At 39.6% G+C, this 26,436-nt stretch overlaps 1 protein-coding gene across 16 annotated transcripts in view; it reads right to left on the bottom strand.

Moving 5' to 3' along the window:
• Positions 1-26,436, bottom strand: part of FOXP1 (forkhead box P1) — a 556,626-nt gene that overhangs the window by 45,913 nt on the left and 484,277 nt on the right. For all 16 annotated transcript variants that reach the window (XM_075005970.1, XM_075005965.1, XM_075005964.1 and 13 more), the window contains one exon: positions 6,140-6,244. In XM_075005970.1, the coding sequence (XP_074862071.1) occupies positions 6,140-6,244 (105 nt within the window). The remainder of the gene's footprint in view (positions 1-6,139; positions 6,245-26,436) is intronic.

The raw sequence follows: 26,436 nt of genomic DNA, 5'->3' as shown, positions 1-26,436 counted from the left end.
ACTGGATTTGAAATCTGAGGCAAGAAAATTCCTTTACTAGCTACTGATGGACACTCCGCTGTGTTTCTTTTGGCCTTGCCTGAAGCTTTTAGGTCACTTGGGCTTTGGATATTACAGCATATTAAAATCATACAAGTTCAGAGACTTTGCAAATGACAAATATTCCCCCTCCCCCATTTTAAACTAATGATACTTCGCTAAAAAGAGTCAAAGCTCTTTTATGATACCTGTTGCCAATATCAGTGCCACCGAATGATCTCATCTTTCATTCTGGCTAAATTCCAACACACAATTTCATTAACCCAGGTACTGCAGGTGATAAAACTCATTTTTCCCTAAAGAGACAGCTAAAAAGTACCAGTTACACATTTATGAAGTACCAGCAATCAAAATTATGGATTTTCTAAAAGGTTTTTAACTACTTTTATTGAAAGGAAAATCGCTGTCTCAGACGTTTGTGACACTATTGCTAATAATAAATTTTACCATTTAGACATAGCAGTAATATGGTAGACAGTGTCAATAAAAGTATGAAACAAAGATGATCCTTGTCTTTTAAGTAATGCTTTCAGATTACATACCGGAAATTATAATGTGAAACATAAACTAAGAACACTTTAAAATATAGCATATAATATAAGAATATGTCTAGGTAAGTATATTCATTGTGTTATAAATATAATATAAATACCATTACATACTGAATTTTCCAGTGCACCGAAAATATTAATCACAAAATAAAAATTATGTATATATGCACAAAAAACTAAAATTATATGAGTTAGACTAAACTCATTAGCTCTTCACTTATTCATAAGTTAGAATGAAGTACACAAACGTCTGTGATGCTACTTTGGGCTACTATCTAAAACTTTTCCTTCTAATACGTCACATATCACTAGGGGGCACTGTGGTATTTAAGCCACTCTGACCTCTCTAAGCAATGTAACTATTGGAAAGGTCTTCAACTTCCACACAATGTCAGAAAGGTCAATAAGGGCCTTGTAAAAGAAACTGCAACATTCGAATTGGAACTGCAGCTCAAAATGTGTAAATCTAGAAAATAAAATCAGTTCTTTCATCAGTAAGTATCAACATGGTTTCACAAAGAACAGATTTTATGGAACAACTGCACTTCAGTTGCCTTACTATCACTGATAATGGATTAACAGTCAAACACCTTTAGCAGGCAATTTTTTGTGTTTGAAAAATCGAATTGGGGACATCATGTATTTAAAGATCCAAACATCTATAGACATGCCTTTACTGCTCTAGCCATTGGATCAAAAGTTTCTGTTGTGCTAACTAGATGATTTCATTGCAGAACATTCTGAGATGCAAATGATGGCAACTAATGTGTTTGAAACAATTTATGATTTCCGGCTTACTTCAACATGTATTAGCATATACCTGGGTTCTTTAACACACACTTTCTTTTTCCAAAACCACAAACATAGTTGCTGGAATTTCATGTGGAAGTGCTTAAGGGGTTGAAAGTTAACACCTTTGTGAGCTGAGCTGCCTCACAGTTGCTGCTAAACAAAAGCCTCTTTGTAGAAGCTTACTTGAAATGTTTTCTTAACATGTTCCAAGTAGTTTTAGGCAGGCAACTAAAGTAAACAAGATGTTACCATGATAAAAACACTTGTGAAAACATTACAGAGTGCACTTAGTAGTTTCTTTCACAGAAATCCTCCTCAGCTTCATTAAAGTTAAATTCACATAAAGCAGGCAACCAGCATATCTTTAGGTATGATTGCCACATCACTCAAAAGGGGTGCGATCCCAGTTAAAATGAACATTCAGATTACAGATACTATTCTGAGACTGACAATGCCCAAATCATGATAGTATTTAAAAAAAAAACAAGCAGTCCTGCACCACTCAGTTTTGTCGTGCACTGCAATGTGCGACCTGGATGTCTGTGTATTTTGACAAATAAACGACTATACACCCGAAAAAAGATTTCCCAGAACTAACAGTACTGTAGGGAAGAACTGATCCTTTTCCTGTACATAATCGTTAAAAACATACAAGAAAAAAATAAAGATTACCAATTTTAAGGTAACTTCATGTGTCACTGTTTTTCCATATCAGATTACCATATGAGTAACAGGTAAACGTATAATACAAGGCATGTCTTCTCCCTAAAGTCTTCACCTTGGTTTTGTGGCATTTGGAATAAGGCCACTAGATCACAGCAGGGAAACTGGATTTGTTTTTGTTTTTATATTATCTATGTATTCTAGGCAATGCAGGGTGCAACTATTTCATTAGACTTAGCAGAAGTACCTGCTGATATCAATTAGTTTTTACTGATATAACCATTGTAAAATAACCAATGGCCAAGAGATTACCAAACCAAAAAAAAAAAAAAAAACCCTCAAAACTAAAACTGCAACTTATTTGGAAAAGAAACAGGGAAATAAATGCATACAATAGACTGTGTGTCTGCTGGCTGTGATAAGCATCCTCCTGTTGGCTGTGAGTGAAAGACAACCAGGATTGTTATTTGTACAGTATTTATCTTTGAAATCAAGGGCTCTGTGGTGTACCTCACCTTGGGAACAAACACTACAGAATGATCACAGAAGAGTGTCATATCTCTCTTTCTGATTTACCAACAGTTATGATATTTCTTCCTCAGGAGGGGGAAAAAAAAAAAAAGAACCGTGATTTTAGACCTGCGAGTCCTTTTTCTCCTGTAACTACATCATCAATTTATAGGCCTATAACGCTTTCATTCCAGGTATAACTTCTTTTCATTCTCTATAGCAGACACTTTCACTAGGGTGAATGAAATTAAGTAATGCTCAACTGATAAGCAACCAGTATTTCACTTACTGGGGGCTATTTATTTTATCTTGGGCTGTGTATAAAAGACCCGTTTCCAAGGTTTATACAGGTACAGCATGTACAATTACAGAGGTCCACTGATACAAAAGCTTCAGCCATTTTCAGCAAAAAAATAAAAACTTTAAAAAAAAACAATAAAACATAAGAGCATCCACTCCACAAGAGAGGCAAGAATTCTGGAGGGCTATGGTGTCATTATATAAAGCAATGCCCACTTCTCTAGCAATGTCAATTTGTTGCCTGGGGATAGCCATTCTACATACATTCTGGGTGAAGCATCACACAGTATTGATATCATTTTGTGGAGAGATAATCCCTGGGATTGTTGAATTTGTGTACCGGGAAAATTTCGGCAACTCAACAGGTATGAGAAATATGGTTTTGTTGTTGAGAGAGAATTTAATAGGGGAAAAAAAGGCACTTCAAAACTAGAAGTGGAAAAAGAATCTAAATGTGGAGGTATGGATGGTTTAGGGAAAAGTCCAGATGGAACCTTTTACCCCGAGGCTATGGCTCAAATTTAGCCAACATTCAAAATTACCGGAAATTGTTACAATCTAATGGCTGTTCAGAGAGCTCAGAAAGGAGTCCATGGTCTCAGTCCTGCTGCTGGTAGGATAGATGAACATGCCAAAGAAGTATCCCCACACCTGACACTAATAGGCAAATGTTCTTAGTGTCAGTGAAGAGCCCTCTGGCTGAATGCATGGAGACTGATCTACCCATCACCCACAGAGATGGTCCCACGTTAGGGGTAAGAGGTTGATGGACACTGACAGGTAGCATATGTCATCCCTATTCATATGCATAACTTAAGCATGGAAGAATCTAACCCATAAGCATGCAGAATACTAACTTGCTCCAGCAGTATTATTGCTAAAACTAGTGGGATTAAATCCAGAGAAAGAGGAAGGTGACAAAATCTGCCCCAGGTGAATAAACAGAGAATTCCAGTCTCCAAAGCTGTCAAATCCAAAATCTCTCTCTTCACTAAACGTAATGAAATTTAGAATTGTTTTAAAGAACCAAATGTTATAGAATGGCATATGAATATAAATGAGCTGGCAAGTATAAGAGATTAGCATTTATTTCACTAAGTGAACAACAAGATGAACTGAAAGAAATGAGGCCATCCTTCATGGAAATCTAGGACTAGTACCTTCTTATTTTGTAATCCTCTTATAATGAGACCCTTTGCATTACTGCACCACTCCGTAGTTGTAACGCATGTTTATACTGGGCCTATTCCTGCTCTCACTGAATTAAATGGGAGTTTTGACTTCAATTGGACCAGGATTGGCCTGTTGTGTTTCGCAAGCAAAAAAATGTTAAATCCAGGCCATAACATACAATATTAAAAAACAACCAAAAATACACCCCACCCTCTCCAATTCTTCAGAACTGTCCCAAGAAAGGACCAACATATCTAATAGGGCTTCCTAAAGAATTTGTCTGAATTCTGCTCAATTGCTCCCATGTGCATTTCCAGCTGTTCCATGAATTTCTATAGACTTATTCCATTTGCATAGCAGTGTAAACACAACAGAAGAATTTTCCCCTTTGTGCATTCAATTCACATATGTTGCTGCAGCATTTGCTCTGTTGGATGTAACAACAGAACCAAATCTAGGAGATTCTAGCAGCGGCCCAGATCAAAGACCTACCAACAGTCTAACTGTGCCTAGTGATCCACTCAGAGAATGAGATATTATGTGATGCAATATTACTACATTTGTGCAGAGGTGAAAGTAATTTAAATTTCTTACAGGTACTCTTGCGTAAACCCTCACCTCCCCCAGAAGGGGAGGGCTCAAAGCAAAGGGTTAGAAGGGGTTGCAATATGACAGTACCTGTAAGAAATTTAAGTGTGGGGTGGAGTGCAGGGGGCTCAGATCCCACCCACCCATCCACCTTGAGAGCAACAGGAAGGGAACAACAGCCCTCCCCCAATGCTGCTCTTAGGGTAGGGTGTGGGGGAGGCTTGTGACTGGGACAGTCCCTGCACCTTGGGGGAGTGTCACCCCAGCTAGCCCCTTTATCCTAACTGGCTGCCTGTTGCTTAGCACAGCAGCCAAGAGAGCTGCGGGAGCTGATCAGGGAGTGTGCTGTGCCTCCTCTTGGAGCCAAATGTCCCAGACAGCTGGCAACATCTTGCCAGAGAGGAGCACCAGCTTACGTTTACCTCTGCGTTTATACTTCGTCCTTGACGGAGGAGGCAATTACTTGTAGAAGAGCTATGGGAGATTTATGACAGCCTGTGATGGAGTGGGGGGAGTGCATGGGTGAGTCAGGCTGGATGTCCGAGGCAAGCAGCAGCTCCCAGTGGCTAAGGATGACCCTGGGGCTACAACTGGCAGATAACACCTCTGCCTGAACAAAGAGCAGGGAGGAGCTGAGCTGGGTTTTGAATCGGGGGCGGCAGTCAGAGGCGAGGAAAAGGGAGAGCTGGAAGGCAGCCAGCTGAGGAGGGGGGAAAGCTACACCCCAGAGGGACACCCCTCGGGGTCTTCCCCCCAGGACAGGTTGGAAGGACTGTCTCTGGCTGCTATGCTGTTGCTTCTGTGAGAAACTGGACATCTGTTGCCTAATAAACCTGCTGTTGTACCTGCTGAGTGAGAGTCTCTCCTGCCAGCGGACGGGGTGCAGTGCAGGGGGACCCCTGAACCCCATCACACAGCCTTCCCTTCATGGTGGTGGGATCCATGCATTAACCCACACCAGCCAATAATGCACCGTTTATGCAACATGTAAAACTGTGTACTTTGGCAGTGTCCAAAGGGCAGCAGAAAACTGCAGGGGCCCAATAAACATAATTACAGTTTATTTTTAGTAGTCTACACTTTGCTCGTTAGTTACTTGTTTGACAAATTAATTTCACCTGATGCCATGCAATTCTCTCTGATCAATTAAGGTATTAATGTAAGACTAAATTTTGAAAATTAAAGTGAAATAAAGGTTAAATTAAGGTTGCATCCTACAAAATTTCAGTCATTTTTAAATGGAATAGTTAAGTAGAAAAAATACACACAAACATTCAAGCACTATAATGTATAGCAGCACAGCAGTGATGAGACTATGTGAGTTACAGACTTCCTTTTTCCTATAGGAGTAATTCACCATTCCTTATTAAAATGTACTTTAGATCCAAAGCCCAGTATACTCAATCAATGGGAGTTTTCTGTGGTATTCAATGAGTCTGAGATAGGCCTTGGCGAGAAAGCATAAGACAATTAGAGGGCATGCTCAGGATAAAATATAAGTGATCAAAAAAAAAAAATCTTACTTTAGAAATGACTGGAAGTCTTCACAAACTGCTTCACAGCCTGGCCATTTGCATACACCATGCCCATAAAGTGGATGGCTATGTGAATGCTCCTCGTGGGATAAACTGAAGGAAAGAAACAAAGGAGAAATTTTATGATGGAGGGTTCTGGATAAATTCACTTCAGCAAAGATGCTAACAAAACACACACAACAACAGGTTGAGGATCTGACTATTACGTTTCATGAACTCAACTTACCCCACCCTTGACTTAAAAAAAACCAAAAAAAAAAACCCAAAAAAAAACCCATAAAACCCCCGAAATTAAACATCATTTGCAGACTAAATGCATGTGCCATCCCAGATCTCTTTTGTATATACCACCTACATTTCATTCATTAACTAAAAACTTTGTAAAGAATTTAAATGAACACTGATAGGGAAAATCATTTGATAGACACGCTTAATACGCAAGACTTTGTTAAGAAATTAACAAATATGATACATTTACAGTTCGACTGCATCAATATGAAAAGCTGTTTACGTACAGCAACATAGTTTCTTAAAATGCTGCATACCTAGGAGTTAACGCATTCAAAATGGTTATATAAAGGAAAAACTCCTATTATTTGCAACTCTAATTTACCACCATATTTTCCACCTAGTATTTTCTTCTCCTTTCTACGATGCCTTTATCGCACTAGTACATACTTTTTAAACTACAATAAAGGGAATCACAAATGTTTTCAAAAGTAAAATTCATAAGGAAAAAGGAAACGTGCAATAATCAAAGAATTCTGCAATGCCAAAGGCTTAGCAGGGGCTGTTACCCTGTCTAAGCTTTGGTGGAAATATCACAGTGCTTAATAACCACTGAAACTGAGGTTAAAGAAAAAAATTCTTATGACCATTAAGGGGTTAATCCTCCAGTGGGATTCCAATCAATACATAATGATTTGACTGCACTGATCCAAGTCATGAGATGCTTTGATCCAGGCCATGTGGTGCTTGGGGAAATGTATCTGTTACACTAACTGATGAACCATATTCTAAAATATCTTCTGTATTCAACTTCTGCATGGAAACTTTTTAAGTAAAGGAAATATTTTTGCAACAATTTCCATAAGCTTTGATAGCTTTAAACATAAAATTTCAAAATAATATCGAGGGCTCTATTTTCTCACATCTATTTTTCATAGCAAATCTTTTTGCTATAGTGTACTTCAGCCATATTATGAACTTCAAACACACAAAGGATATGACCGCATACCAGCGCCTAGGTGTGGTTTTATGACCTTTTCTTTTTTATCCTGGATTGCAGGTATTGTTATGGATAAATATCTACATTTTGCCATCCTATGTCTAGGAACATGTGGAAATGTCATTTGGTCTTGTTCTGGAACATAATCTCACCACGTATTACAACAATAACTACAGTTGTATTTTTTCTCACTCGCCGGATATGAGAACACACTTCTCTCAAACAATAAGAGACATATCAAAATATTCCTCCAAATCTCCCAGTTTTCATTCCTTCTCATCTTAGGCGTAATGGAAATCTTTGGACAACTGAGGAGCACTTAACACTTTCTGAAAGTAAAAGGTGTGGAACTGGTTGGAAAAAATATTACAAAAACTTGCCTAAGTATTCAATTTCCATTTTGCCATCAAAATTTTGTTTTTCAAGCAGTTCTAAAACTTAGCAACCTAATTCTCCTATAAAACACAGGAGGCTTGGAGGGTCACAAAGCCTTGTCTATATGGGATTTTTTTCAGCTTATCTTAAATCAGTTTTTAAAAACAAACACAGAAGGAGAAACTATACCTGATGAGTTGTTTAAAGAATGAAAGAACAAATCCACTCTCTGCAAGGAACTGAGAAAAATGTTATGGCTCATGTGTAACCTCAATTAAAAATAAGAGTGCCAAAGTGAAGAACAGTCAACTTAAGGCAAGTCTACATTACAGCGAAAGATTCGAATTAAGGTATGCAATTCCAACTATGTTAATTACATAGTTAAAGTTGACATACCTTAATTTGAGCCTCTGCGCCTTCTCCACTAAGGGAGGTCAATGGGAGCGAACGTGCCTGTCAACTTCCCTTACTCCAAATGAGGGAGTGCCAGTGCTGACACAGACACCCTCTTAATTTCGACTTAGCATGTCCCTACTAGCCACGCTAAATCGAACTCTGGAAGATGATCTACAGCAGGGTCAATCTTCCTTGTAGTGAACACGTACCCTAAGCTAGATATGGTGCAGCATCAGGTACACTCTGAAGATGCCTACAGAGATGAATTTAGCAATACTGAAATATTAAGTAACATTTCTTATTTTGAAACGATAATCAGAATATATTTAAAAATAAGAATAAAACGCTGCAAGCTCAGGTGAAAACAAGAGAAGAACCTACAAATATATCCTGTATTTATTTTTATTTTGTTGAGAGATTCATTTTATCCTGAGAGGTTAACCAACAAAATCCAGATAAATGACTAGACTTGAGAGTTAAAAAACTCAAAGCCAAAACAACAAACTTGTATATTATGGGCCTAGTCTACACTTAAAACGGTTTTTGTTAGGAGTGTGCAAAAATAGCTCTGCTGGGATAAAAGCACAGTGCAAATGGGATTATTATGGTGACAAAATACCCTTTTGATGGTGCAACTTATTTTGCTTGGAGAACTGGTATAAATGATTCTGCAGAAGAAATATTTTGCCAATAGAATTGCATCTTCCCTATGAGGGTTTGCTGCTATAGCGATACCAGCAAGCCCTTTTAGTGTAGGCAAGGTCTCAGTGTGCTTATCTAACTGGATAATAAAGATGATTTCATTTAAGACTAAAATCTTACCACAAGCATTTCCAGTCAGTAATAAAGGTAGACCCAGCTGTTCTTAAAATTGAGACCTTTTTAATGTGGTTTGTTGTTGTGGATAACCAGCGGAAAAATAAGCTTTGATGTTAACATCCCATTAAAATGAATGAAGACATCCATAGCTATGCCAATGATATAGTTTAAGTGTGTTTGTCAGATGTAACAAAATTTTTGCCTTTTAATTTACACAGAAAATGTGGCACACTACCAAATTTACTAGAAAACTGCAATGTGACAACTAACAAGACGAAGTAAATTTTTAAAGAGTTGTCGGCATTGTAAATCCCATTACAAGGCTAGTGGGAGTCACGCAGTTCCAACGTTATATGCATTTTAAAAATTAACCTCTTGGATTCTCATGTCTAGAGCCAAGTATATGGAAAGATCACAAGACCCCTATGCATATTCTTTTAAATTGGGGCACCAGTCTCTTTTCTTCCCAAAGTTCTTCTGCTCGAGAGAGAAGGCACTATTGTATTCTGTCCTAAAACTTTTGAAATACGTGATTGGGGGTGTCTAAAGTTCTTAGGTCTGTCTTAAATGGAACGTGGAAAGCCCAGAACCAGTGTTGCCTGTAAGATGAACATGTGCAGTCTACCAGGAGAGATTCAGGTGCCATCCAGCTGGTTAAGCAGAGTACCCACGATTGCCCACAGCCAGGAGCATGTGTTCTATTGGTGATGCACATCCACATATGCCTTGGTGCAGATAACAAAATTTATTCTGGTGATGGATGGACAAAATTATAGGGGGCACTGGTTAATACACTCATAGTATACTTTCAAATAACATTATGTTGGAAACATACATACAAGGAAGCATCCACCACCATGGCCACTCACCACATGTGGCGAACAGGACACCGTGGTGTGGCAAAATGCTGCTCCTCGGGGCACACACATGGAGGGTCCTCTGCTTGTTCCACACATGCGCCCTACCACTTGGTGGGACAAGCTCATGACAGCAGTGGCAGAGGTGGTGGCTCCTCCTGTGCATCTTGCCCCAGCATGGCTCCAGCCTGGCTCCTGCGGCCTCGGCTTCTACAGCCCCAGGAGCCTCCACTCCAGCGACTCATTGGCACATTCAGTTGGAGAGGGTAGGCTGGGGGCGCCTGTCTCTGAGGGAGGGCATTGAGTTAGAGTGGGTGGAGGGTTGGGGGTGCCTGGCTCTGGGGGAGTGGGAGCACATTGAGTTAGAACAAGGAAGGGGGTCCTGTGGCAAATGTGGAGGACCACTAACACAAACAATGTGGGGATCCTTGAATTGCTATTGGACACCACTGTTCCAACACCATTCAACAATGCACAGAGACCCTCGTTTTTTGTGTAGGAGTTGGGGAAGAGTACCTACTATTTTTAGCAAAGATTAAAAATACCAACACATCTGGCACTTACTTCATGCATTTACTTGTTCCTTTAATTCCCTGACCATGCACTGTCCTAGGGGTTTGGTGGCAAACTTTGGGGACTTTAACATATGTCCAGATAAGACTTCTGTTATTCAATCTAGGCCATCCTGCTTCTATTGATGGGACTAAATACTGCTTGTTGTTCAAAGAAACTAGAGTCTTCAAAAGGATTACTTCAGAAAAAAAGACAGAAGAGCAGAACAAGATTATGTACTGCATTTGGCATAAGGAGGAAAAAAAAAACAAAATGAAAATGAAAAATGAATGAATAATTGGATTTTCCTTGAAATATTCCAAGTACTAGACTTGCTGAAGAAAACAGATAGTTAGAAAGTGAAGATGAAAAGAAGTCATATATGTGCACAAACAAATGTTCCTGAACTACTTCTTTAATGTGTTAGCCCCACATGTCTCCTCTTCAGCACAATGCAAATACATTAAAGAAATAGTTCAGGAACATTTGTTTGTGCACATATATGACTTTTAAAATATTGCCACATACAGAGACACCCTGGACACATGGAGAGTGTAGAAGACAAGAATTCTGGCAGGAAGAACAAAATAAATAATTTGTTCCAGATCTTCCCCATTGATTTCTAATGACACTGAAAACGTGTGTTTCTCTCTCTCTCTCTCACACACACACACACACAAGTTCAGAGATAAGCTGCCATGAACATATGCGCAGAAGTAGTTTTTGGAAGTACATCATAGAGTGCTGCATGATTTACACAACAGCAGAGGTATGCATGGAATAGAATTAAAACAGATCTATGCATAGTTGATTTTTCTATGCCCAGTGGATTCTGATTGTTCTCTCTCATTTGTAAATTACAATAAATTCTTTCATATCCAGCAGCCTCAGGATAGGAGGTTGCCAGATAGTCACGTAGTCTGGAAGTATACCTAGCAATATATAGCACTAAAGAAAAACAAGATTCGATATTAAGGAAAACAAATGTATGCAGAGTACTTTATTTACCAATAACAGCATTATTGTGTACACTGTAAACTTACACTGTATTTGCTGTATTTATTTGTGTTTACTTTTACCACAATGTACTTATGAAAAATATAACTAAAATGATTACATTATTTGAGAGTTAGGGAGGACAGACTGCCGAATATGAGAGAGTTTACTCTACCTGTTTGGGAAACATGTAACATATTAAAATAATGCAGGGGTGTAATAAAATTAGACACAGGCAGAAGAAATACAATACTTCAGCACAGTAAACTTTGTTGTGTAATTATATTTATTAATGATATAGATCACAGAGAAAAAAAAACACTAATGATAAACCAGAAAATCCTTAACCAGTGCTCATTTAACATTTATTTTTGATTATTTTAATATCTGATTTTCATGCAGATTCTCTAGCTGCTCATCCAGGTTGATCGAGGTGAGGACAATGAAGGATAATCTGGCACTCTTATCTCCAACCCGGTCTTCAGCATCCATCTTCAAGATGCTCTCCTAAAACAATGTCTTCAAGGTGTTGAATTTTGATTCCTCTTCATGAGGGATCGCCTCAAGATTCCGAAGTAAGTTCACTGTGCACACCTCTACCTGCAACAATTAATACTCCTAAATAAAACTGCAAATAAATGGAAGCCATTCTATTATTGCAGCCAGTTTAGCCTCTTGGGAAGAAATTTCTGCACCTAAGTGCTCCATTTCTGCTGTTTGAGATCCTCACTGCAGATATAGAACCATATTTTTGCCTGTGGAGAACCACCGGATAAGACGACTCCAAAGGAGAGAGGAAATGCTCAAAAGGAAAAACGATCCTATTTTATTCCTAATGGTCAAGCTAGAATCTGAGAGCCAAGGTATGTTCTTTTATGACTCGGTATCATAAATAAAGATTCCATGGAGAAATAATGCACACGGGTACTTCTGTATAATAATACCATTTTCAAATCTGTTCTTCGTTAAACATTTGCAAACCTTCAATTTACCTGAATGTAAAGGTGCAACTCTGGGCATAATTTGGCTTCATGGTCAGAACTTAACCAGCAATTCTCTCACAAGCACAAAAAAAAAAAAGCTTAAGCTCCTTTTATTTATGGGCTCTGCAGTATACATGGGAATCAAAAAAAAAAGGTAAAAACTTAACTCATTGAAGTAACTAGAAAAGACTCAATCAGTACAGGGTCTGTCGCATACTTATTTTTAAACCAGCAAATTGCTCTCATAAAGAAACAATGCTCTCCATGCTGGGTTTTGCAGATGGGTAAAACAGAGCAGTGGATATTGAAATAGCTCTTCATAGGTAGTGGTTATAATCAACAGTGAGATATTTAACAACCACTTGCAACATTACAACAATTTACTTAATTCATAGATTAGACCATACTTACAAACTGGCCCCATGGAACTGAGCATCAGAACTGCAGATGCGAGCTGAATGTTGACGTAAGAGCTAGGTGTGGATCCAGGAAACCAAGTAAACACATGCATCAGGAATATTATTCCAGCCTTTACAGTGTGCCATACGTGAGGGTTCACAATGTTGAAATGCTACATATTCCATTGCATCTCTTCAAGACAGTCAAGGAACGGCAATCATTGCCGGAATATTGGAAAAAAACAGCCAGGGATATAAGAAGCCATACTTTATTCCCTGATACTTCTGAGAAGAATATTCTTGCGTTTTATTGGAGTTGAAAGAATAACTGAGTCCCCTGCCCAGCAAAGGATGAAGGTATATTTGCCACTCTCTTGTTGGAAAAGACTCTGTATAGAGCCTGAAAAAAGCTGAGGGGGTGAGAAAAGGCTGATTTGGGGAAGGCTTGTTGTCCCTGCCCCCGCCCCGCCAGAGAAAACAGGAAATGTCTTCAACTTTGTCAGCTGCTACAAAGTAGGTTTCTGGGTACAGCAGGGCTCTTCCATCTTGATATATGTGATGAAAAAACAGCTCACTCATCACTGGCAGTTTTTTCTTTTGTGGTCTTCTGCTTTTTTTGTGTTTGTTTGTTTAACTGTTCCTTTATTTTGACTCTGGCTAACTGTATCTATATCTCTATAGATATAGAGATAGATATAAAACCAGCATAGACACAATGGCTACGTCTACACGTGAAGCCCACATCGAAGTAGCTTATTTCGATATAGCGACATCGAAATAGGCTATTCGATGAATAACGTCTACACGTCCTCCAGGGCTGGCAATGTCGACGTTCAACATCGACGTTGCGCAGCACCACATCGAAACAGGCGCTGCGAGGGAACGTCTACACGCCAAAGTAGCACACATCGAAATAAGGATGCCAGGCACAGCTGCAGACAGGGTCACAGGGCGGACTCAACAACAAGCTGCTCCCTTAAAGAGCCCCTCCCAGACACAGTTGCACTAAACAACACAAGATCCACAGACCCGACAACTGGTTGCAGACCCTGTGCATGCAGCATGGATCCCCAGCTGCGGCAGCAGCAGCCAGAAGCCCTGGGCTAAGGGCTGCTGCACACAGTGACCATAGAGCCCCGCAGGGGCTGGAGAGAGACCGTCTCTCAACCCCTCAGCTGATGGCCGCCATGGCGGACCCCTCTATTTCGATGTTGCGGGACGCGGATCGGCTACACGTGCCCTACTTCGACGTTCAACTTCGAAGTAGGGTGCTATTCCCATCCCCTCATGGGGTTAGCGGCTTCGACGTCTTGCCGCCTAACGTCGATGTTAACATCGAAATAGCGCCCAACACGTGTAGCCGTGACGGGCGCTATTTCGAAGTTAGTGCCACTACTTCAAAGTAGCTTGCATGTGTAGAAACGGCTAATGACTGTTTTCAATCTATACAACACAAAACATCTAACTCCTAGTCTTTACTACTGAGATACTGACAAAAGGAAATTTTTGCATGAAATATATCCATCAAGTTATTTACATCATATCAGACAATGGAGTCTCCACACACTTTTCAATGTGTGCATAGGGGACTATGAGAGTGAATAAGATGGAGTCTGCATAGAACAATAATGCATTTGTATGTCTATCATTCTTTCTTCCTCGCAGTGTTCTTTGGCTCTTTTACACTCTAACTTTCATCATCTCAATTTTCCATCTCCTTTTAAAATTGTGCTTAATTAAGCATTAATTGTGTTTAATTAGACAATTTCACATTCCCATGTGGTATCATACCCATGTTTAGAACTTTCAACTGGAGCGATTATACAGTAATCTAGCAATTTATTTTTTTTAAAAAGAACAACAGATCATCATCATAATCACCACCATAAAAATGGGTAAGACCGGCATCTTGCCTTCTGGCAGTAGCCAATGCCAGAAGCGTCAGAGAGAATGAGAAGAATGGGGTAATTTTTCAGTTGGATCCATAGATGCTCTGTCATCCACTTCCAGATTCTATCAGTTTGACACTTGTTGCATCCCTGACCATTTTGGCTAACAGCCATGGATGGACCTCCCATCCCCCATGAACTTAATTCTTTTTTTGAGCTCTGAACCTTGGCAAAAAAAACAGCACTATTTTGAGTGACTTTATCTATCAACTCTGCCACCTCACTGTTTATCCCCTTTTCCAGGTTATTTCTGCACATGCTGAACAGCACTGTTTACAATACAGAATCCTCTGGGACACAACTATTTACCTCTCTCATTTCTGAAAACTGGCCATTTATTCATATCTCTTTATTTTCTGTCCCTTACCGGTTAGTGATCCAGGAGGGTCCCTTCCCTCTTATTCCATGACTGCTTACTTTGCTTAAGAGCCTTTGGTAAGGGACTTTATCACAAAACTTTCTAAAATCCAAGTACACTATATCCACTGGATCACCATTGCTGTATTTTTGTTTTTTAAGCACAGAATTCTATCCACTGAGATCCCATAACACAGTTTAGTTAATTAAAGATTTATACCACCTTTGAATCTATATTTGCTTTCATATGAAACATTCCCCTACCAGCATGACCTATTCTGTCATTCTTATATATCTTGTACTCTTCTATTTCCATGGCCCATTGATTATCATTGTTCCACCAAGTTTCTGTGATGCCTATTACATCAAATGTCCTCTGTTAATAGCAGGCACTCAATCTCATCAATCCAAGTATTTAGATTTGTACACAAGCACTTATAAAAGGTGTCACTTTTTAGTGGTCTGCCAGTCTGTGATGTAACTGAATTGTACTCTTTCACTTGACTGTTTCTTTTCAGTTCTTACCTGTACTCTGTCAACTTCTATCCTCTCCTCTTTATTAGGATTAGAGGAACCCCATGAATAGAGTCTTCCCTATATGAATTATTTAGCCTCAAAATTCACAGGATAACATTACTAACCTAGAGGACTCAAACAGGAGACATTAATTACTTATGAAAAAAATTGAGTTCTCCTATGGGATTAATAAATTATAAGGGTAGAAGGTACCATTGTGATCTTTTAATCTGATCTCCAAAAAAAAAAAAAAATCACAAAACTTGAATCCCAAACCATCATATTAAACATCTGGATTGTCTACTGACTAACCTATCCAGGCTCACAACACATTTGATCCAGGGATGGTTTTAAACTATGCCAATCTTAAAATTTGTCAGCGTAAGTAGTGGAAAGAGGATAAAGTACAATAAAGTATGAAAGCATCAATATGTAAAAATAACATTTCATCTCTCACAGGAATTGCAATATTGATCTAATGGTAATGGCATTAAGGATAGGAAAACACTGGTTGTAAACTCATTATCACTTACTAACTCAAACACGTATTCAAGGTACCTTACAGAATACATATAAGATATGCTATCTGCTTCAAATAGCTTACCGACCAACGATAGAAAAGATTAATTGATTTAGGACAACAACAGGGAGATGTGGAAGAGGCACGTAACAGTAATGATCACACAATTACTTAGTATTCTTACTTCCACAATGAATGCGACTCCATTCCATTTCATTAACAAACAACTTGTTCTGGTTTTATAAAACGATAGTCCCACTCTTAGTCCCAAACCCGAGGTGGTATAGGCCATTGAGAACTGACATTGTATTTTTGTGACTGTTGGGAGAACTCCATAGTTACTCAAACAGCACAAAAGAAAACAAATGGTAATAGTCAATGTCTGTGCTTGGCTACAGATAGGTGAAGGTCAAGAAATGTGAGGCGAAAACCAAAAAGTCAGAGAACCACATTTCACTTAGTTAAGAAGCAATATGGCAATAGTAAGAAAATCATACTGATCTAGTACTGACCACAAAGAGCTTTAAATAGAATTAATTAACAATTGTCTTTTTTTGAAAATGTGGCAGGTTTTCCATTCAGAAAATATTTTTAACATGTGGTCCTAAGAATTCATTGAAAAATCTCTGACTGGTAGCAGCAGAGATTGCAGCCTGGCCAACTTTGGAACCATTTGCTGAGGCAGATCTTTCCAGGAAGCAGCTATTTCACCAGGTGTAGCTAAGCAATCAGATTAACGGCTTGTCTACATTGAGCAGAAGATCGATGCTGCCACAGTTGATTTTCTGGAGTTTGATTTAATGTCTCTCGTAGAAATGGGCTAACTCAAACTCAGAGTGCACCCTCTCAGCACCGGTATTCCTACTCCTCATGCGGAGTAGGGGAACTCGATGGGAATATTTGTACCTGTTGACCTCCTGCACTGGAGACCATGCTGCAGTGCGAATTAAGATACGTTAACTCCAACTATGTACTTAACATGACTGGAGTTGCATATCTGAATTCAACTGTCACCATTAGTATAGACGTGGCCTGAATGTGAATTCAGGATTGCAAGAGAGGGATGATACAGTGAAGTCCCTTGGCAGAGACATTGTGACAGGGCGAAAGGATAGGTAGATGCTTCTGATACCTTTCTGCAATAGTGGATTCCATGCAGAAGACATTACATTGTCGTCATTCTCGCATCTGATCCTAAAATTCTATTGATCTATAACATCACATCTTTGGGTAACAGTCAAAATTATGAAGCTCTAATTGTACTATGCATTTTTTCCAGTATGCATATTCTGACCTTTACTTTTGATGTTTCAGTAAAACTGCAAAGAACTTATATAAGCACTAGTCTAATATGTCACTTTCCTTGAAAGATTCTAATGTATCCTTCTAGACCACCCAGGAGGAATGCTAATCACAAAAACAGTTTTGAGTCTGTTGCTTCTTCCAATTACAAGCTCCAATCGCTATTTGATTTTACTAAAAGCAAGTTTGCCTTTTTTTTTTTCCAATTTGGTGTGTGAATATCATTGTGAAGAGCATATCAAATACATAGAACAGTGTTTCTTAAATTTATTGAGACCACAGAACACCAAAAAATATGCACAAGACCTATGACAATTTTTCTTAAAAAAAAAAAAAAAAAAAAAAAAGGTCAGACCACACACACACACACACACACACACACACACAGAGAGAGAGAGAGAGAGAGCAAAATCAAAAGGAAGTATTTTAATCAGGTACCCTAGCAATGAAGAAGAAACAATGTATCTGGTTTTAATACCAGAGGACATCAAAAAAGTGTCAGATGCTTGCAGCACACGTGCGAGTTGTTCATGGAACACCAGTGTTCCGCGGAACATAGTTTAAGAAACACTGACAGACAAATATGAATTGAAACACTGGATTTTAAACTCTACCATTACGAACTAATGAGAGCAATTTCTCTCTTCCTCTTTGTAACTTCAATTCATATACTTGCGTATATTGTAGCACCCACAGATTATTTTTCCCAGGCATAGATCTTTAATTCCCTTTAATCTTTCTTCATAGCCCACTCCCTCCAAACCCTTTATCATCCTAACAGCTCTTTTCGTTATTTGCGCCAATTTCTCTTTATCCTTTCTGCAGGATAGTGCCTAGTTGCATGCCTTATTCTGGCCATAATTTAAATACTGCTTCTTAATGTGTAAGAGGGAAGAGGATTCTTAAATACAACAAACATGTCTGTACAGCCCAAGACTGCATTTACATTCTTAACTATGGGTGATAGCGAAGGCATCACTAATTTTCCTCCTCTGTAGTACCTAAGGTCATTTACCACATAACCGATGCTTAATGGCAAATGTGTTATTTTGAACATGTATTTTGGGTTTTTATTGCCTATCTGGACAACTTTCCACTTATCCTTTTTAACTTTCATTTTATTCCTCTCTGCAAAGTCCTTTAATTTATTCAGTTGATGTTCGACAGATTCAGTATCTTAGGATCACATTTTTCTCTAATTAAGCTAACACTCCAACTATTTTTTTTCACTGATCTTTGACATAGCAATTCTTTTGTTCCTGCATACAGAATTCAAGCCGGGGAAGGGAGAGAGGAAAGCTCTCCAGACTTACTTAAGTACACTCCTCCATCTAAGCACAGAAGTTGTCCCACTGATTGAAGCAGGACTTGTGCTTCAATATCTTATGCAGACAAATTGTATACACTCATATATTTTCTACCATAACTTTAAAATGTGAGAACAGAATCTGAAGAGGGAAAAGTTCTGTCTCTATGTTGTGTGGTCAAGAGATGCAATCAAAGATTATTAATTTCAATATTTTATCACTATGATCCCACAGGCACAACAAAAACAGCACAGAAGGTGACTGTCACATCACACACACACACACACACACACACACACAGATTTTGCTTTGTGTGCCACCTCCCACTAAATAATATTGGAACTTTTTTGTTTTAATTTATAAGCCATTTTGTAAATATTCCCTGAAAGTGTGAGGAAAATATATTATAAGAAAACAATTAAAATATATTAAATTATTTCTGCCACATGCTCCCTCCCGCTCCCCCGGGTAACATAAAAACCACCAAAATTCTTATGACACAAGTCTATCCATTTCCTCAGGGAAGCATGCTGACTCATCCAGGTAATGTAAATATCATATGCTGTTGCAGGTGTTAGGCTTTCTATTTGTTTTTGTTTACTAAAAGGCATAACAAATAATCACACAGAAACAGAACAACATTTGGCATGAAAATATCGGATACCAGGGCAGCCATACCTTTTGCTTTCTTGTTTATAACTTAAAGCTTTTGGAAACGCACATGTTTTCTACGTGCTCCATTGGGGAAACTCCTTTTGCCATATTCTGGCCATGCTGGGACTGCATAGCAGCTCCCCTCCATGTAGGGGTTCATCACAGGATAGCGAGAACATGTCTATCCTGGAAACAAAGTTCCGTGGCACCAAGTCTCAGAGCACAGGGGGTCATGGGGTTCAGGGAGGCCAACAGCTTCTAAGCCCCCAAGTAAGGTGCATGGTGGGGGTGTCTCTCCATCCCCAGAGGGGCAAGGATGGGGGCAGCCAGCTTTCAGCACTGCCAGCACCCTGTCTGCTCCAGCTTTCAGTGCCATGAAGTGCTCCAGTAGTGATTTAGAGAGTCTGGGGCTCTGGGTGCCACTGCCAGAAACCTCCTTGACTCACCAGGCCCCAGGGAAACTGCCTCCTCCCACATCCCTTCCGTTGGTGGGCCTAATGGGGCTCATGTTGAGGAGCTAAAGACAGTGCCACAGATATTCCTGGTCAGCCAGCAATGGAACTTGGACTCTAAACTCCTCCCCTTCCCCTTGATTTCAAAGTCCGTACATTTCTATTTTTAGCTCCACAACCAGAACTTCGTGAACTTGAAACAACTGACTGGGGTTCTGATTCAGCACCCCAGGTGTTGATTTGCAGTCTAGACCTACCTAGAGAGAGAGACTGACGACTTGCTGAGATCACAGACTCTTCTTAAAAAGTATACTCAACTTACTGCACAAGTAGAGCATGTGGAAGAAAACCAGAAGCACGACACAACAGAAAAAAGGACTATGCTGGTGCATTCAGGACGTATACTTACGCTGACAAGATGCCCACTGCTCTTCAACTTCTGAGCTACTTCACAGCCTGAACAACTAAAACAATGTGTCTTCTAAGAATGATTTCCTGTAAAAGCTGCACTGGTACACTGCATACAGAACAACTGCCCCTGCGGAGTTAACCATGTGCTACTAAGAGTAACCAAAAATGAAACCAGCAAGATTGTTCTGGAATTTGCTCTGAGCTCAATTTTATATTAATGTTATAACTTGAAGTCTGCCATAAAACAAACTGCAGAACATAGGTTGCTGCGAGTTAAAACCTACTTTTCACACTACATTGACCATAGCACCCACAGGCACAGCTACAATGTCTTTCTATGAATGGGACAGATTGCCATATGGATGCAGACACTGAACAAGCTGTACAACTCTTGGCGACAAGCGCCTAGGGGACTGTCCTATATTAGCACCACCTGTGCAGTGGAAACTGCGCTCTGGATATGAAATGGCATTTAAGAGCCCATCAGGATATTATTTTTGAGTACACACAAAAAGGAAAATTACAGTTAAAAGAATTCTCCAGCTAGCATATCTGTTGCTCAATTCCTGAAATAGTTTCCCAAAGGAATAGTTATCTTCTTTATTCACACAACCTGAAATGACAAGCTGTAACACGTATTAACAATTTCCCTTTGTGTGGTTGCACCATTGTTTTAATGAGCAGAATATACTTTATAATATACATATGCCCCTGCTGATTACATAGAAGAAAATAGTGTTTGGGGGGGGGGGGGAAAAAGACCTCTCAAACACAGGCCATAGGGAGAAAAAAAACTCATTTGCATTATGCAAACGAGCAGTTGCTTACATGTGGAAGCCAAGCAGCATATGATAGGTTGGATTCCGCCCTGCCCTGCCCCCAACAATATATGGGCACAAACCCCATTAACAAATTATGGGATTTCAGTGCATGTTTATTCAACAACTTGTAAATATAACTATCTGCCTTAAAATATAACACTACCCCGACTCAGAACTAACACAAGATTTGGGGAGCTGGAAGAGAAAGAGGGAAACATCTTTGCCTTTGCAGTTTCACAGCAATCCTGAATGAGAAGAAATTTCTCCCTCAATCCTTGAGAAATAAATGGATGCCAAGAAAAATAAAATAAATGGTATTAAACAAAAACAGTTGTGAAATGAGCATTACAAACAGAGGGAAATTATGTCATTTTACTGAGAAACTGACTTTTTCCATTAAATATGGTGAAATGGATGAAGTTTACACAACTTAATGTGGTGTGTTACTTTAAGTGACGCACAGTATTTTAGGGGTAAGGCATAATATGGGACGTAAACAGCTATCACACTCCATGCTTGTATTTTACTGAACAGCAGAGAAGTCATATGAAAATGACCTATCATACTCGCCATTTTAAGACATTTCCAAAGGTGTTTTCATTTTCCTCAGATTGTTTTGTGTGTGATTAAAAAGAACACAGCTCTTCACAATAGTTAGCATTTCTGTTGCATATACTGAGAAATTATTCTTTTGCACACAAGAAAAAAGTAATCATCAGTCCCATATTTTAGAAAAAACTAAAAGAGGTCAATTTTTAACACCAATATATAAACACCTTGAAGTGAAGAAGACATTGGTTGAACACTAAGTACTGGGAAAGGAATGTGTTACTAAAATTCTAGCTGCCACAATTAAATAAATTGCACATATGTACACAATTAGCAGAATATCATCAGCTATTTATTTGGTATGTAAAAAAAAACATTAAGCTGCATTAAACAGATATGTAATTATCTGAGCTGCAAGAAAAGGGAGGAGATATTCAAAGCACTCAGATATCAAACAATGATCTGTTGGCCAGATGGAGGTATAAAACAATACATATGCTAAAATTTGGAAAAGTTCTGCTGTGTGTCTGCCAAGGCTCATCCAATCTATTTAAAGTGGGTTGTTGATTTTTTTTTCCCCAATACATGAGTTCAGCACTGGGAGTTGTGTAAATGATCATTATATATTATATGTGACCAGAAACCAATGAACCATTCAAGTTTAGAAGTTCTTCTATGTCATAGTCAGGTCAGGTTCCTGAGGACTATAAAGTGTCAAACTTAACACTCTTATTCAGAAAGGGTCTACAAGACAGAGTAATCAATTGCAGGCTGTCCTGTAGCACCTTAAAGACTAACAAATTTACTTATTAGGTAACGAGCGTTTGTGGGTAAGACAACCATGAAAGCTCATTACCTAACAAACAAATGTGTTAGTTTTTAAGGGGCTACAGGACTGCTTATTATTAGTAAAGCTACAGACTAACAAGGCTACCCCTCTGAGGCAATTATAGGCTGGTTAGCTTAACGTCACTCATTGAGGGAAATCCTAGGAACAGTTTTGTGTGATTTTGTGTGAGAATACCCTGAAAAGCATAATTCGATGAAAGAACTCACACATGGATTCATGAGGAAGGGGGTCATGCATGACTAATTTTCTAGAAATCCTCAAAGAAATGACTGCCACGATAGAGGGTACACACAGTAACTGTATTCAGTGTTATATATGCTGATTAAAAATGCTGATAATGAAAATTAGCAGCTATGGACCTGGATCACGGAAGAGGGAGCATCACAAAAGCTGTTTGGACAGTAAACTGACTCAGAATAGAAAAGCAAATGACAATGAATGGTACATCTACTTTAGATGTAATAAGAATATGTGTTGTCTTGACAAGTATTGAGCTATAAAATATCTATGCAAAGTTTAAGTGAGATGAATAAATGCAAAGAAAACCAGGGAACAGATCTTCAGCTAGCATAAAGAGTCATAGTTCAATGGTACTCTGACAACTTGCAGCAGGTGTACTCCTGGCCCACACAGATTTGCCATCCTGCTAGTTCTAGACACCATGAGGAATGATCAAATATATGGAAGTTTCATATAGGTTTTAAAAGTACAACTATCTGCCTGGAATTAAAAACAGAGATTTGGGATCAAATTTAACTCTGGAGTAACCAAGTGCAATTGCATTAATGTGAATGGACTGCACATGCTTAAGAACCAGGGATGAAACTGGCCTAGTATATGAAGGGCCAGATTCTGGTACACTTACTCATTTTGAGTTGTGCTCTTTGGATCATTCCATCAAAATACCGTAGTAAGATATGTTCCAAGACAAGGAAGGCTGGCCGAATCAGGCCGTAAATGGCACAGCCATGCAGCACACATGTAAGTTTAGGTGCTCCTCTGCCCATTGAAAGGTATGGAAGAGGAGCAATATCCACCGCCCCTGTGATCCTCAAGACAACTATCTCACCCACTCAGTACCACCTGTATTCTAGAAAGGGAGAGCGGCTGACATACATTTTTAGAATAAACTGAATTCCTTAGGTAAACCTGGTAATAGCCACAGGGAGCTCCTTGGGTCATCTGGTAATACCTATGGTATATGTGTGAGGTGGGGCAACAGGGGTAAATTACAGCAGTGGGAAGATCATATTAGCATATGTAGGGGCAGTGGATCAGTGAGCAGACACCTCAGAATACTTTGGGTCTTTATGAGTTACATAATAAATAATAATAATAATAATAATAAAGGAGATTAGGATCATTGTCCATGTAAGTCTTCGGCCAATTTCAGCTCATTTTAAATAAGGCATGCATTTAGATATATTTTGGCTTAAAATACTTATGTACAAATATTTTAAATATGTTTATGTTGCAGTTATGACGACGCCCATCAGCCTTTCAAGTATGAAGCCTCATACACAAAACACTTCAGCAAATACATTTTTGCTGTAGTATTAACAAAAATGTGCGAGTTCCCCCAAAATTAAGACACAATGGAACAATAACTCCCCCCCATACACACCAAAAGGTACTGCCCTTGCTACTTCTACATACAGTAGACATTCCTAAATGTCTTTATTTATTTACTTACTTACTGTGAAAAGATCCCTTGTTATTGCAGAAGCCCAAAGGCTGATAAGATGATGAGAGTTTTGCATGCTAGTTGATGGTCTCACTTTTGCTTATCCTTTGTGAACGCAAGTATTAATAACTAAATATTTCCCTTGGGGGTACTGATGAATGTGATAGGTTTATTGCACTGAGTGAAATGCACACACGCACGCACATGCACACGCGCGCACGCACACACACACACAGCACAACAAATATTATTAAATTGTCTGAATAAAATCAAAGCATGAAACACACAGGCAGTGCTGAATTCTAATGATGCTGAATACCCATGATTGCACAGGGAAGGGATCTTAACAAACCCTGATTTGAGCTTTGGCGTCCGCATCACAAATCTCACGAAATGTTCTCCCTTTAATAGTGCTGAATATTGATAAATGTCTCCGCACGCCACAACAGGGAAGTTGGTCTCTATTGGCAATCTTTACCAAAGTGTGTTTTTTTCCTTCTCAACACTCAAGGGTTTACCCTGAATGATTTAATTATAATTTTCCTTGTGTAAGACAAATTAAAGAGGAGAGTAGGAGTGTCATGCCAAAGCAGATTATTTATCTCCTTAACAGATTGCTGCGCACCAAACCCCAGAGCTGCTGCTGCTGCCTTCGCTACTTACAGAATGGGACGCAATGTGGGACAAAAGCAACGATGTAGCATACACTTAAAGACAAAATGAATAAAAGCATTAACTCGTTATTACTACATGGAATTGTATCAATATATTAAAAATGGTTTCCGTCACAGTCACAGGGCATTAAAAACAAAACAAACAAACAAAATCAACGTCCACACTGAACCAACCTCTCTCTTTCCTCTGACTTATGTTAAAAACTGGGAACACCTGCTCTTCTAAACTGCATTTGGTTCCCACTCAGAGTCCCTCAAGGGTAAGCATGCTAATTCCACGGAAGATTCTGAGCACAGGTAGCTGCATTTACTATTTGTCTAGTGGTACAGGAACACAGTTATCCAATGCTGGTGATGGCCTCCACAGATTAATGGTATTGCCACCACCATCACAAATCTGAGCCCAGCTCCACCAATTTGGGATGTGCAAGTAGGCCCTTAAGGCTCTTGGAATCCAGCTGGAGGACTGGTGCCTGAGCTTGGTGACATATGAGCTGGGTAAAAAATTATAAATGGTTTATTTCCCTCATTTTTTTAAGGCGCATATCCATTGCTCAAATACACTTTCATCCAGAACATACAGGGCAGGACACTTATTTCCAAATGATTTTACATGGATACCCTTCTCTCCGCTGACACGAGGGAAGTTACTCTTGCGTTACACCAGGGGCATCAACAGAATGAAATCCACTGTTTTGATAACTCCACAGAATCCTGAAGGTACTGCCCAGTAATGTGTGCCAGAGAATGAGAAGTATAGCAGTCTCCACATAACCAACTTGAGCCCTGCATTCTCAGTCTTTGTCAAAAAGCCCAAGGGCAGGGAAGGAAAGGCTTTACAGCAGGCCCTACAAGCTGAAGTTACCCCTATCTACTTGTGATGATTTGTTGCTGCTGGGTGATCATTAGCGTTACCTCTAAACCACAGGCAGGGAAGCCTTGGAAACTTTTTTTGGGTTTGGGGTCACTGATCCACAGAGAAATTCTTCAGGAGCCACATGCAAGGGAGAAGCAACAACAAAAACACCCCTCACCCAGAACTCACACCTCACATGGCCCTGACTGGTAAGCAGAGATAAAAACAAGAAAGAGAGGCAACTTGGGGCAACAGATTTCCACTTGCACTCCAGCCCTGTGGGTGGGTGGTGCTAAGGGTCAGGGCTTCCTCCAGGGACAGAATAACTCTTCTGGGGGCCAGGCCCTAGTACATTTTGTGGGGCCCCACTAGGCTCTGTGATGGAGCCAAAAATGAGGGAGGGGGCTATCAGGGAGTGGGCTAGGGTGAGGGTGCAGGGTCTGGGCAGGTAGTAAGGTGCAGAAGTGTACTGGAGGGTGGGTTTGCGGAGTCTCAGTGGAGAAGCAGGGTACAAGAACAGGCTTGAGGGCATGGGATCTGGGCAGCAGGCTGGGTGCAGGAGTAGGCTGAAAGTGTGGATGGAAGATAGGGTGCAGGAGGATTTAGTGAGTGTGGGGTGGGGTGGGGAGGGTGATGGGGTGGGGAAGCACAGTTGGCTCCACGTCACCATGCTCTTGAAGGGAAAGATGGAGAGAAGCCCACAGCCTTGCTAACTGGATCAAAGCAAGCTGAGGGCCTCATCTGCTTCAAGGCTGTCAGTTCCCACACCAAACCAAGAC

This window comes from Carettochelys insculpta, chromosome 11, assembly GCF_033958435.1.
Source record: "Carettochelys insculpta isolate YL-2023 chromosome 11, ASM3395843v1, whole genome shotgun sequence".
Lineage (NCBI taxonomy): Eukaryota > Metazoa > Chordata > Testudines > Carettochelyidae > Carettochelys > Carettochelys insculpta.
This window is presented reverse-complemented; position numbering and strand designations above follow the sequence as displayed.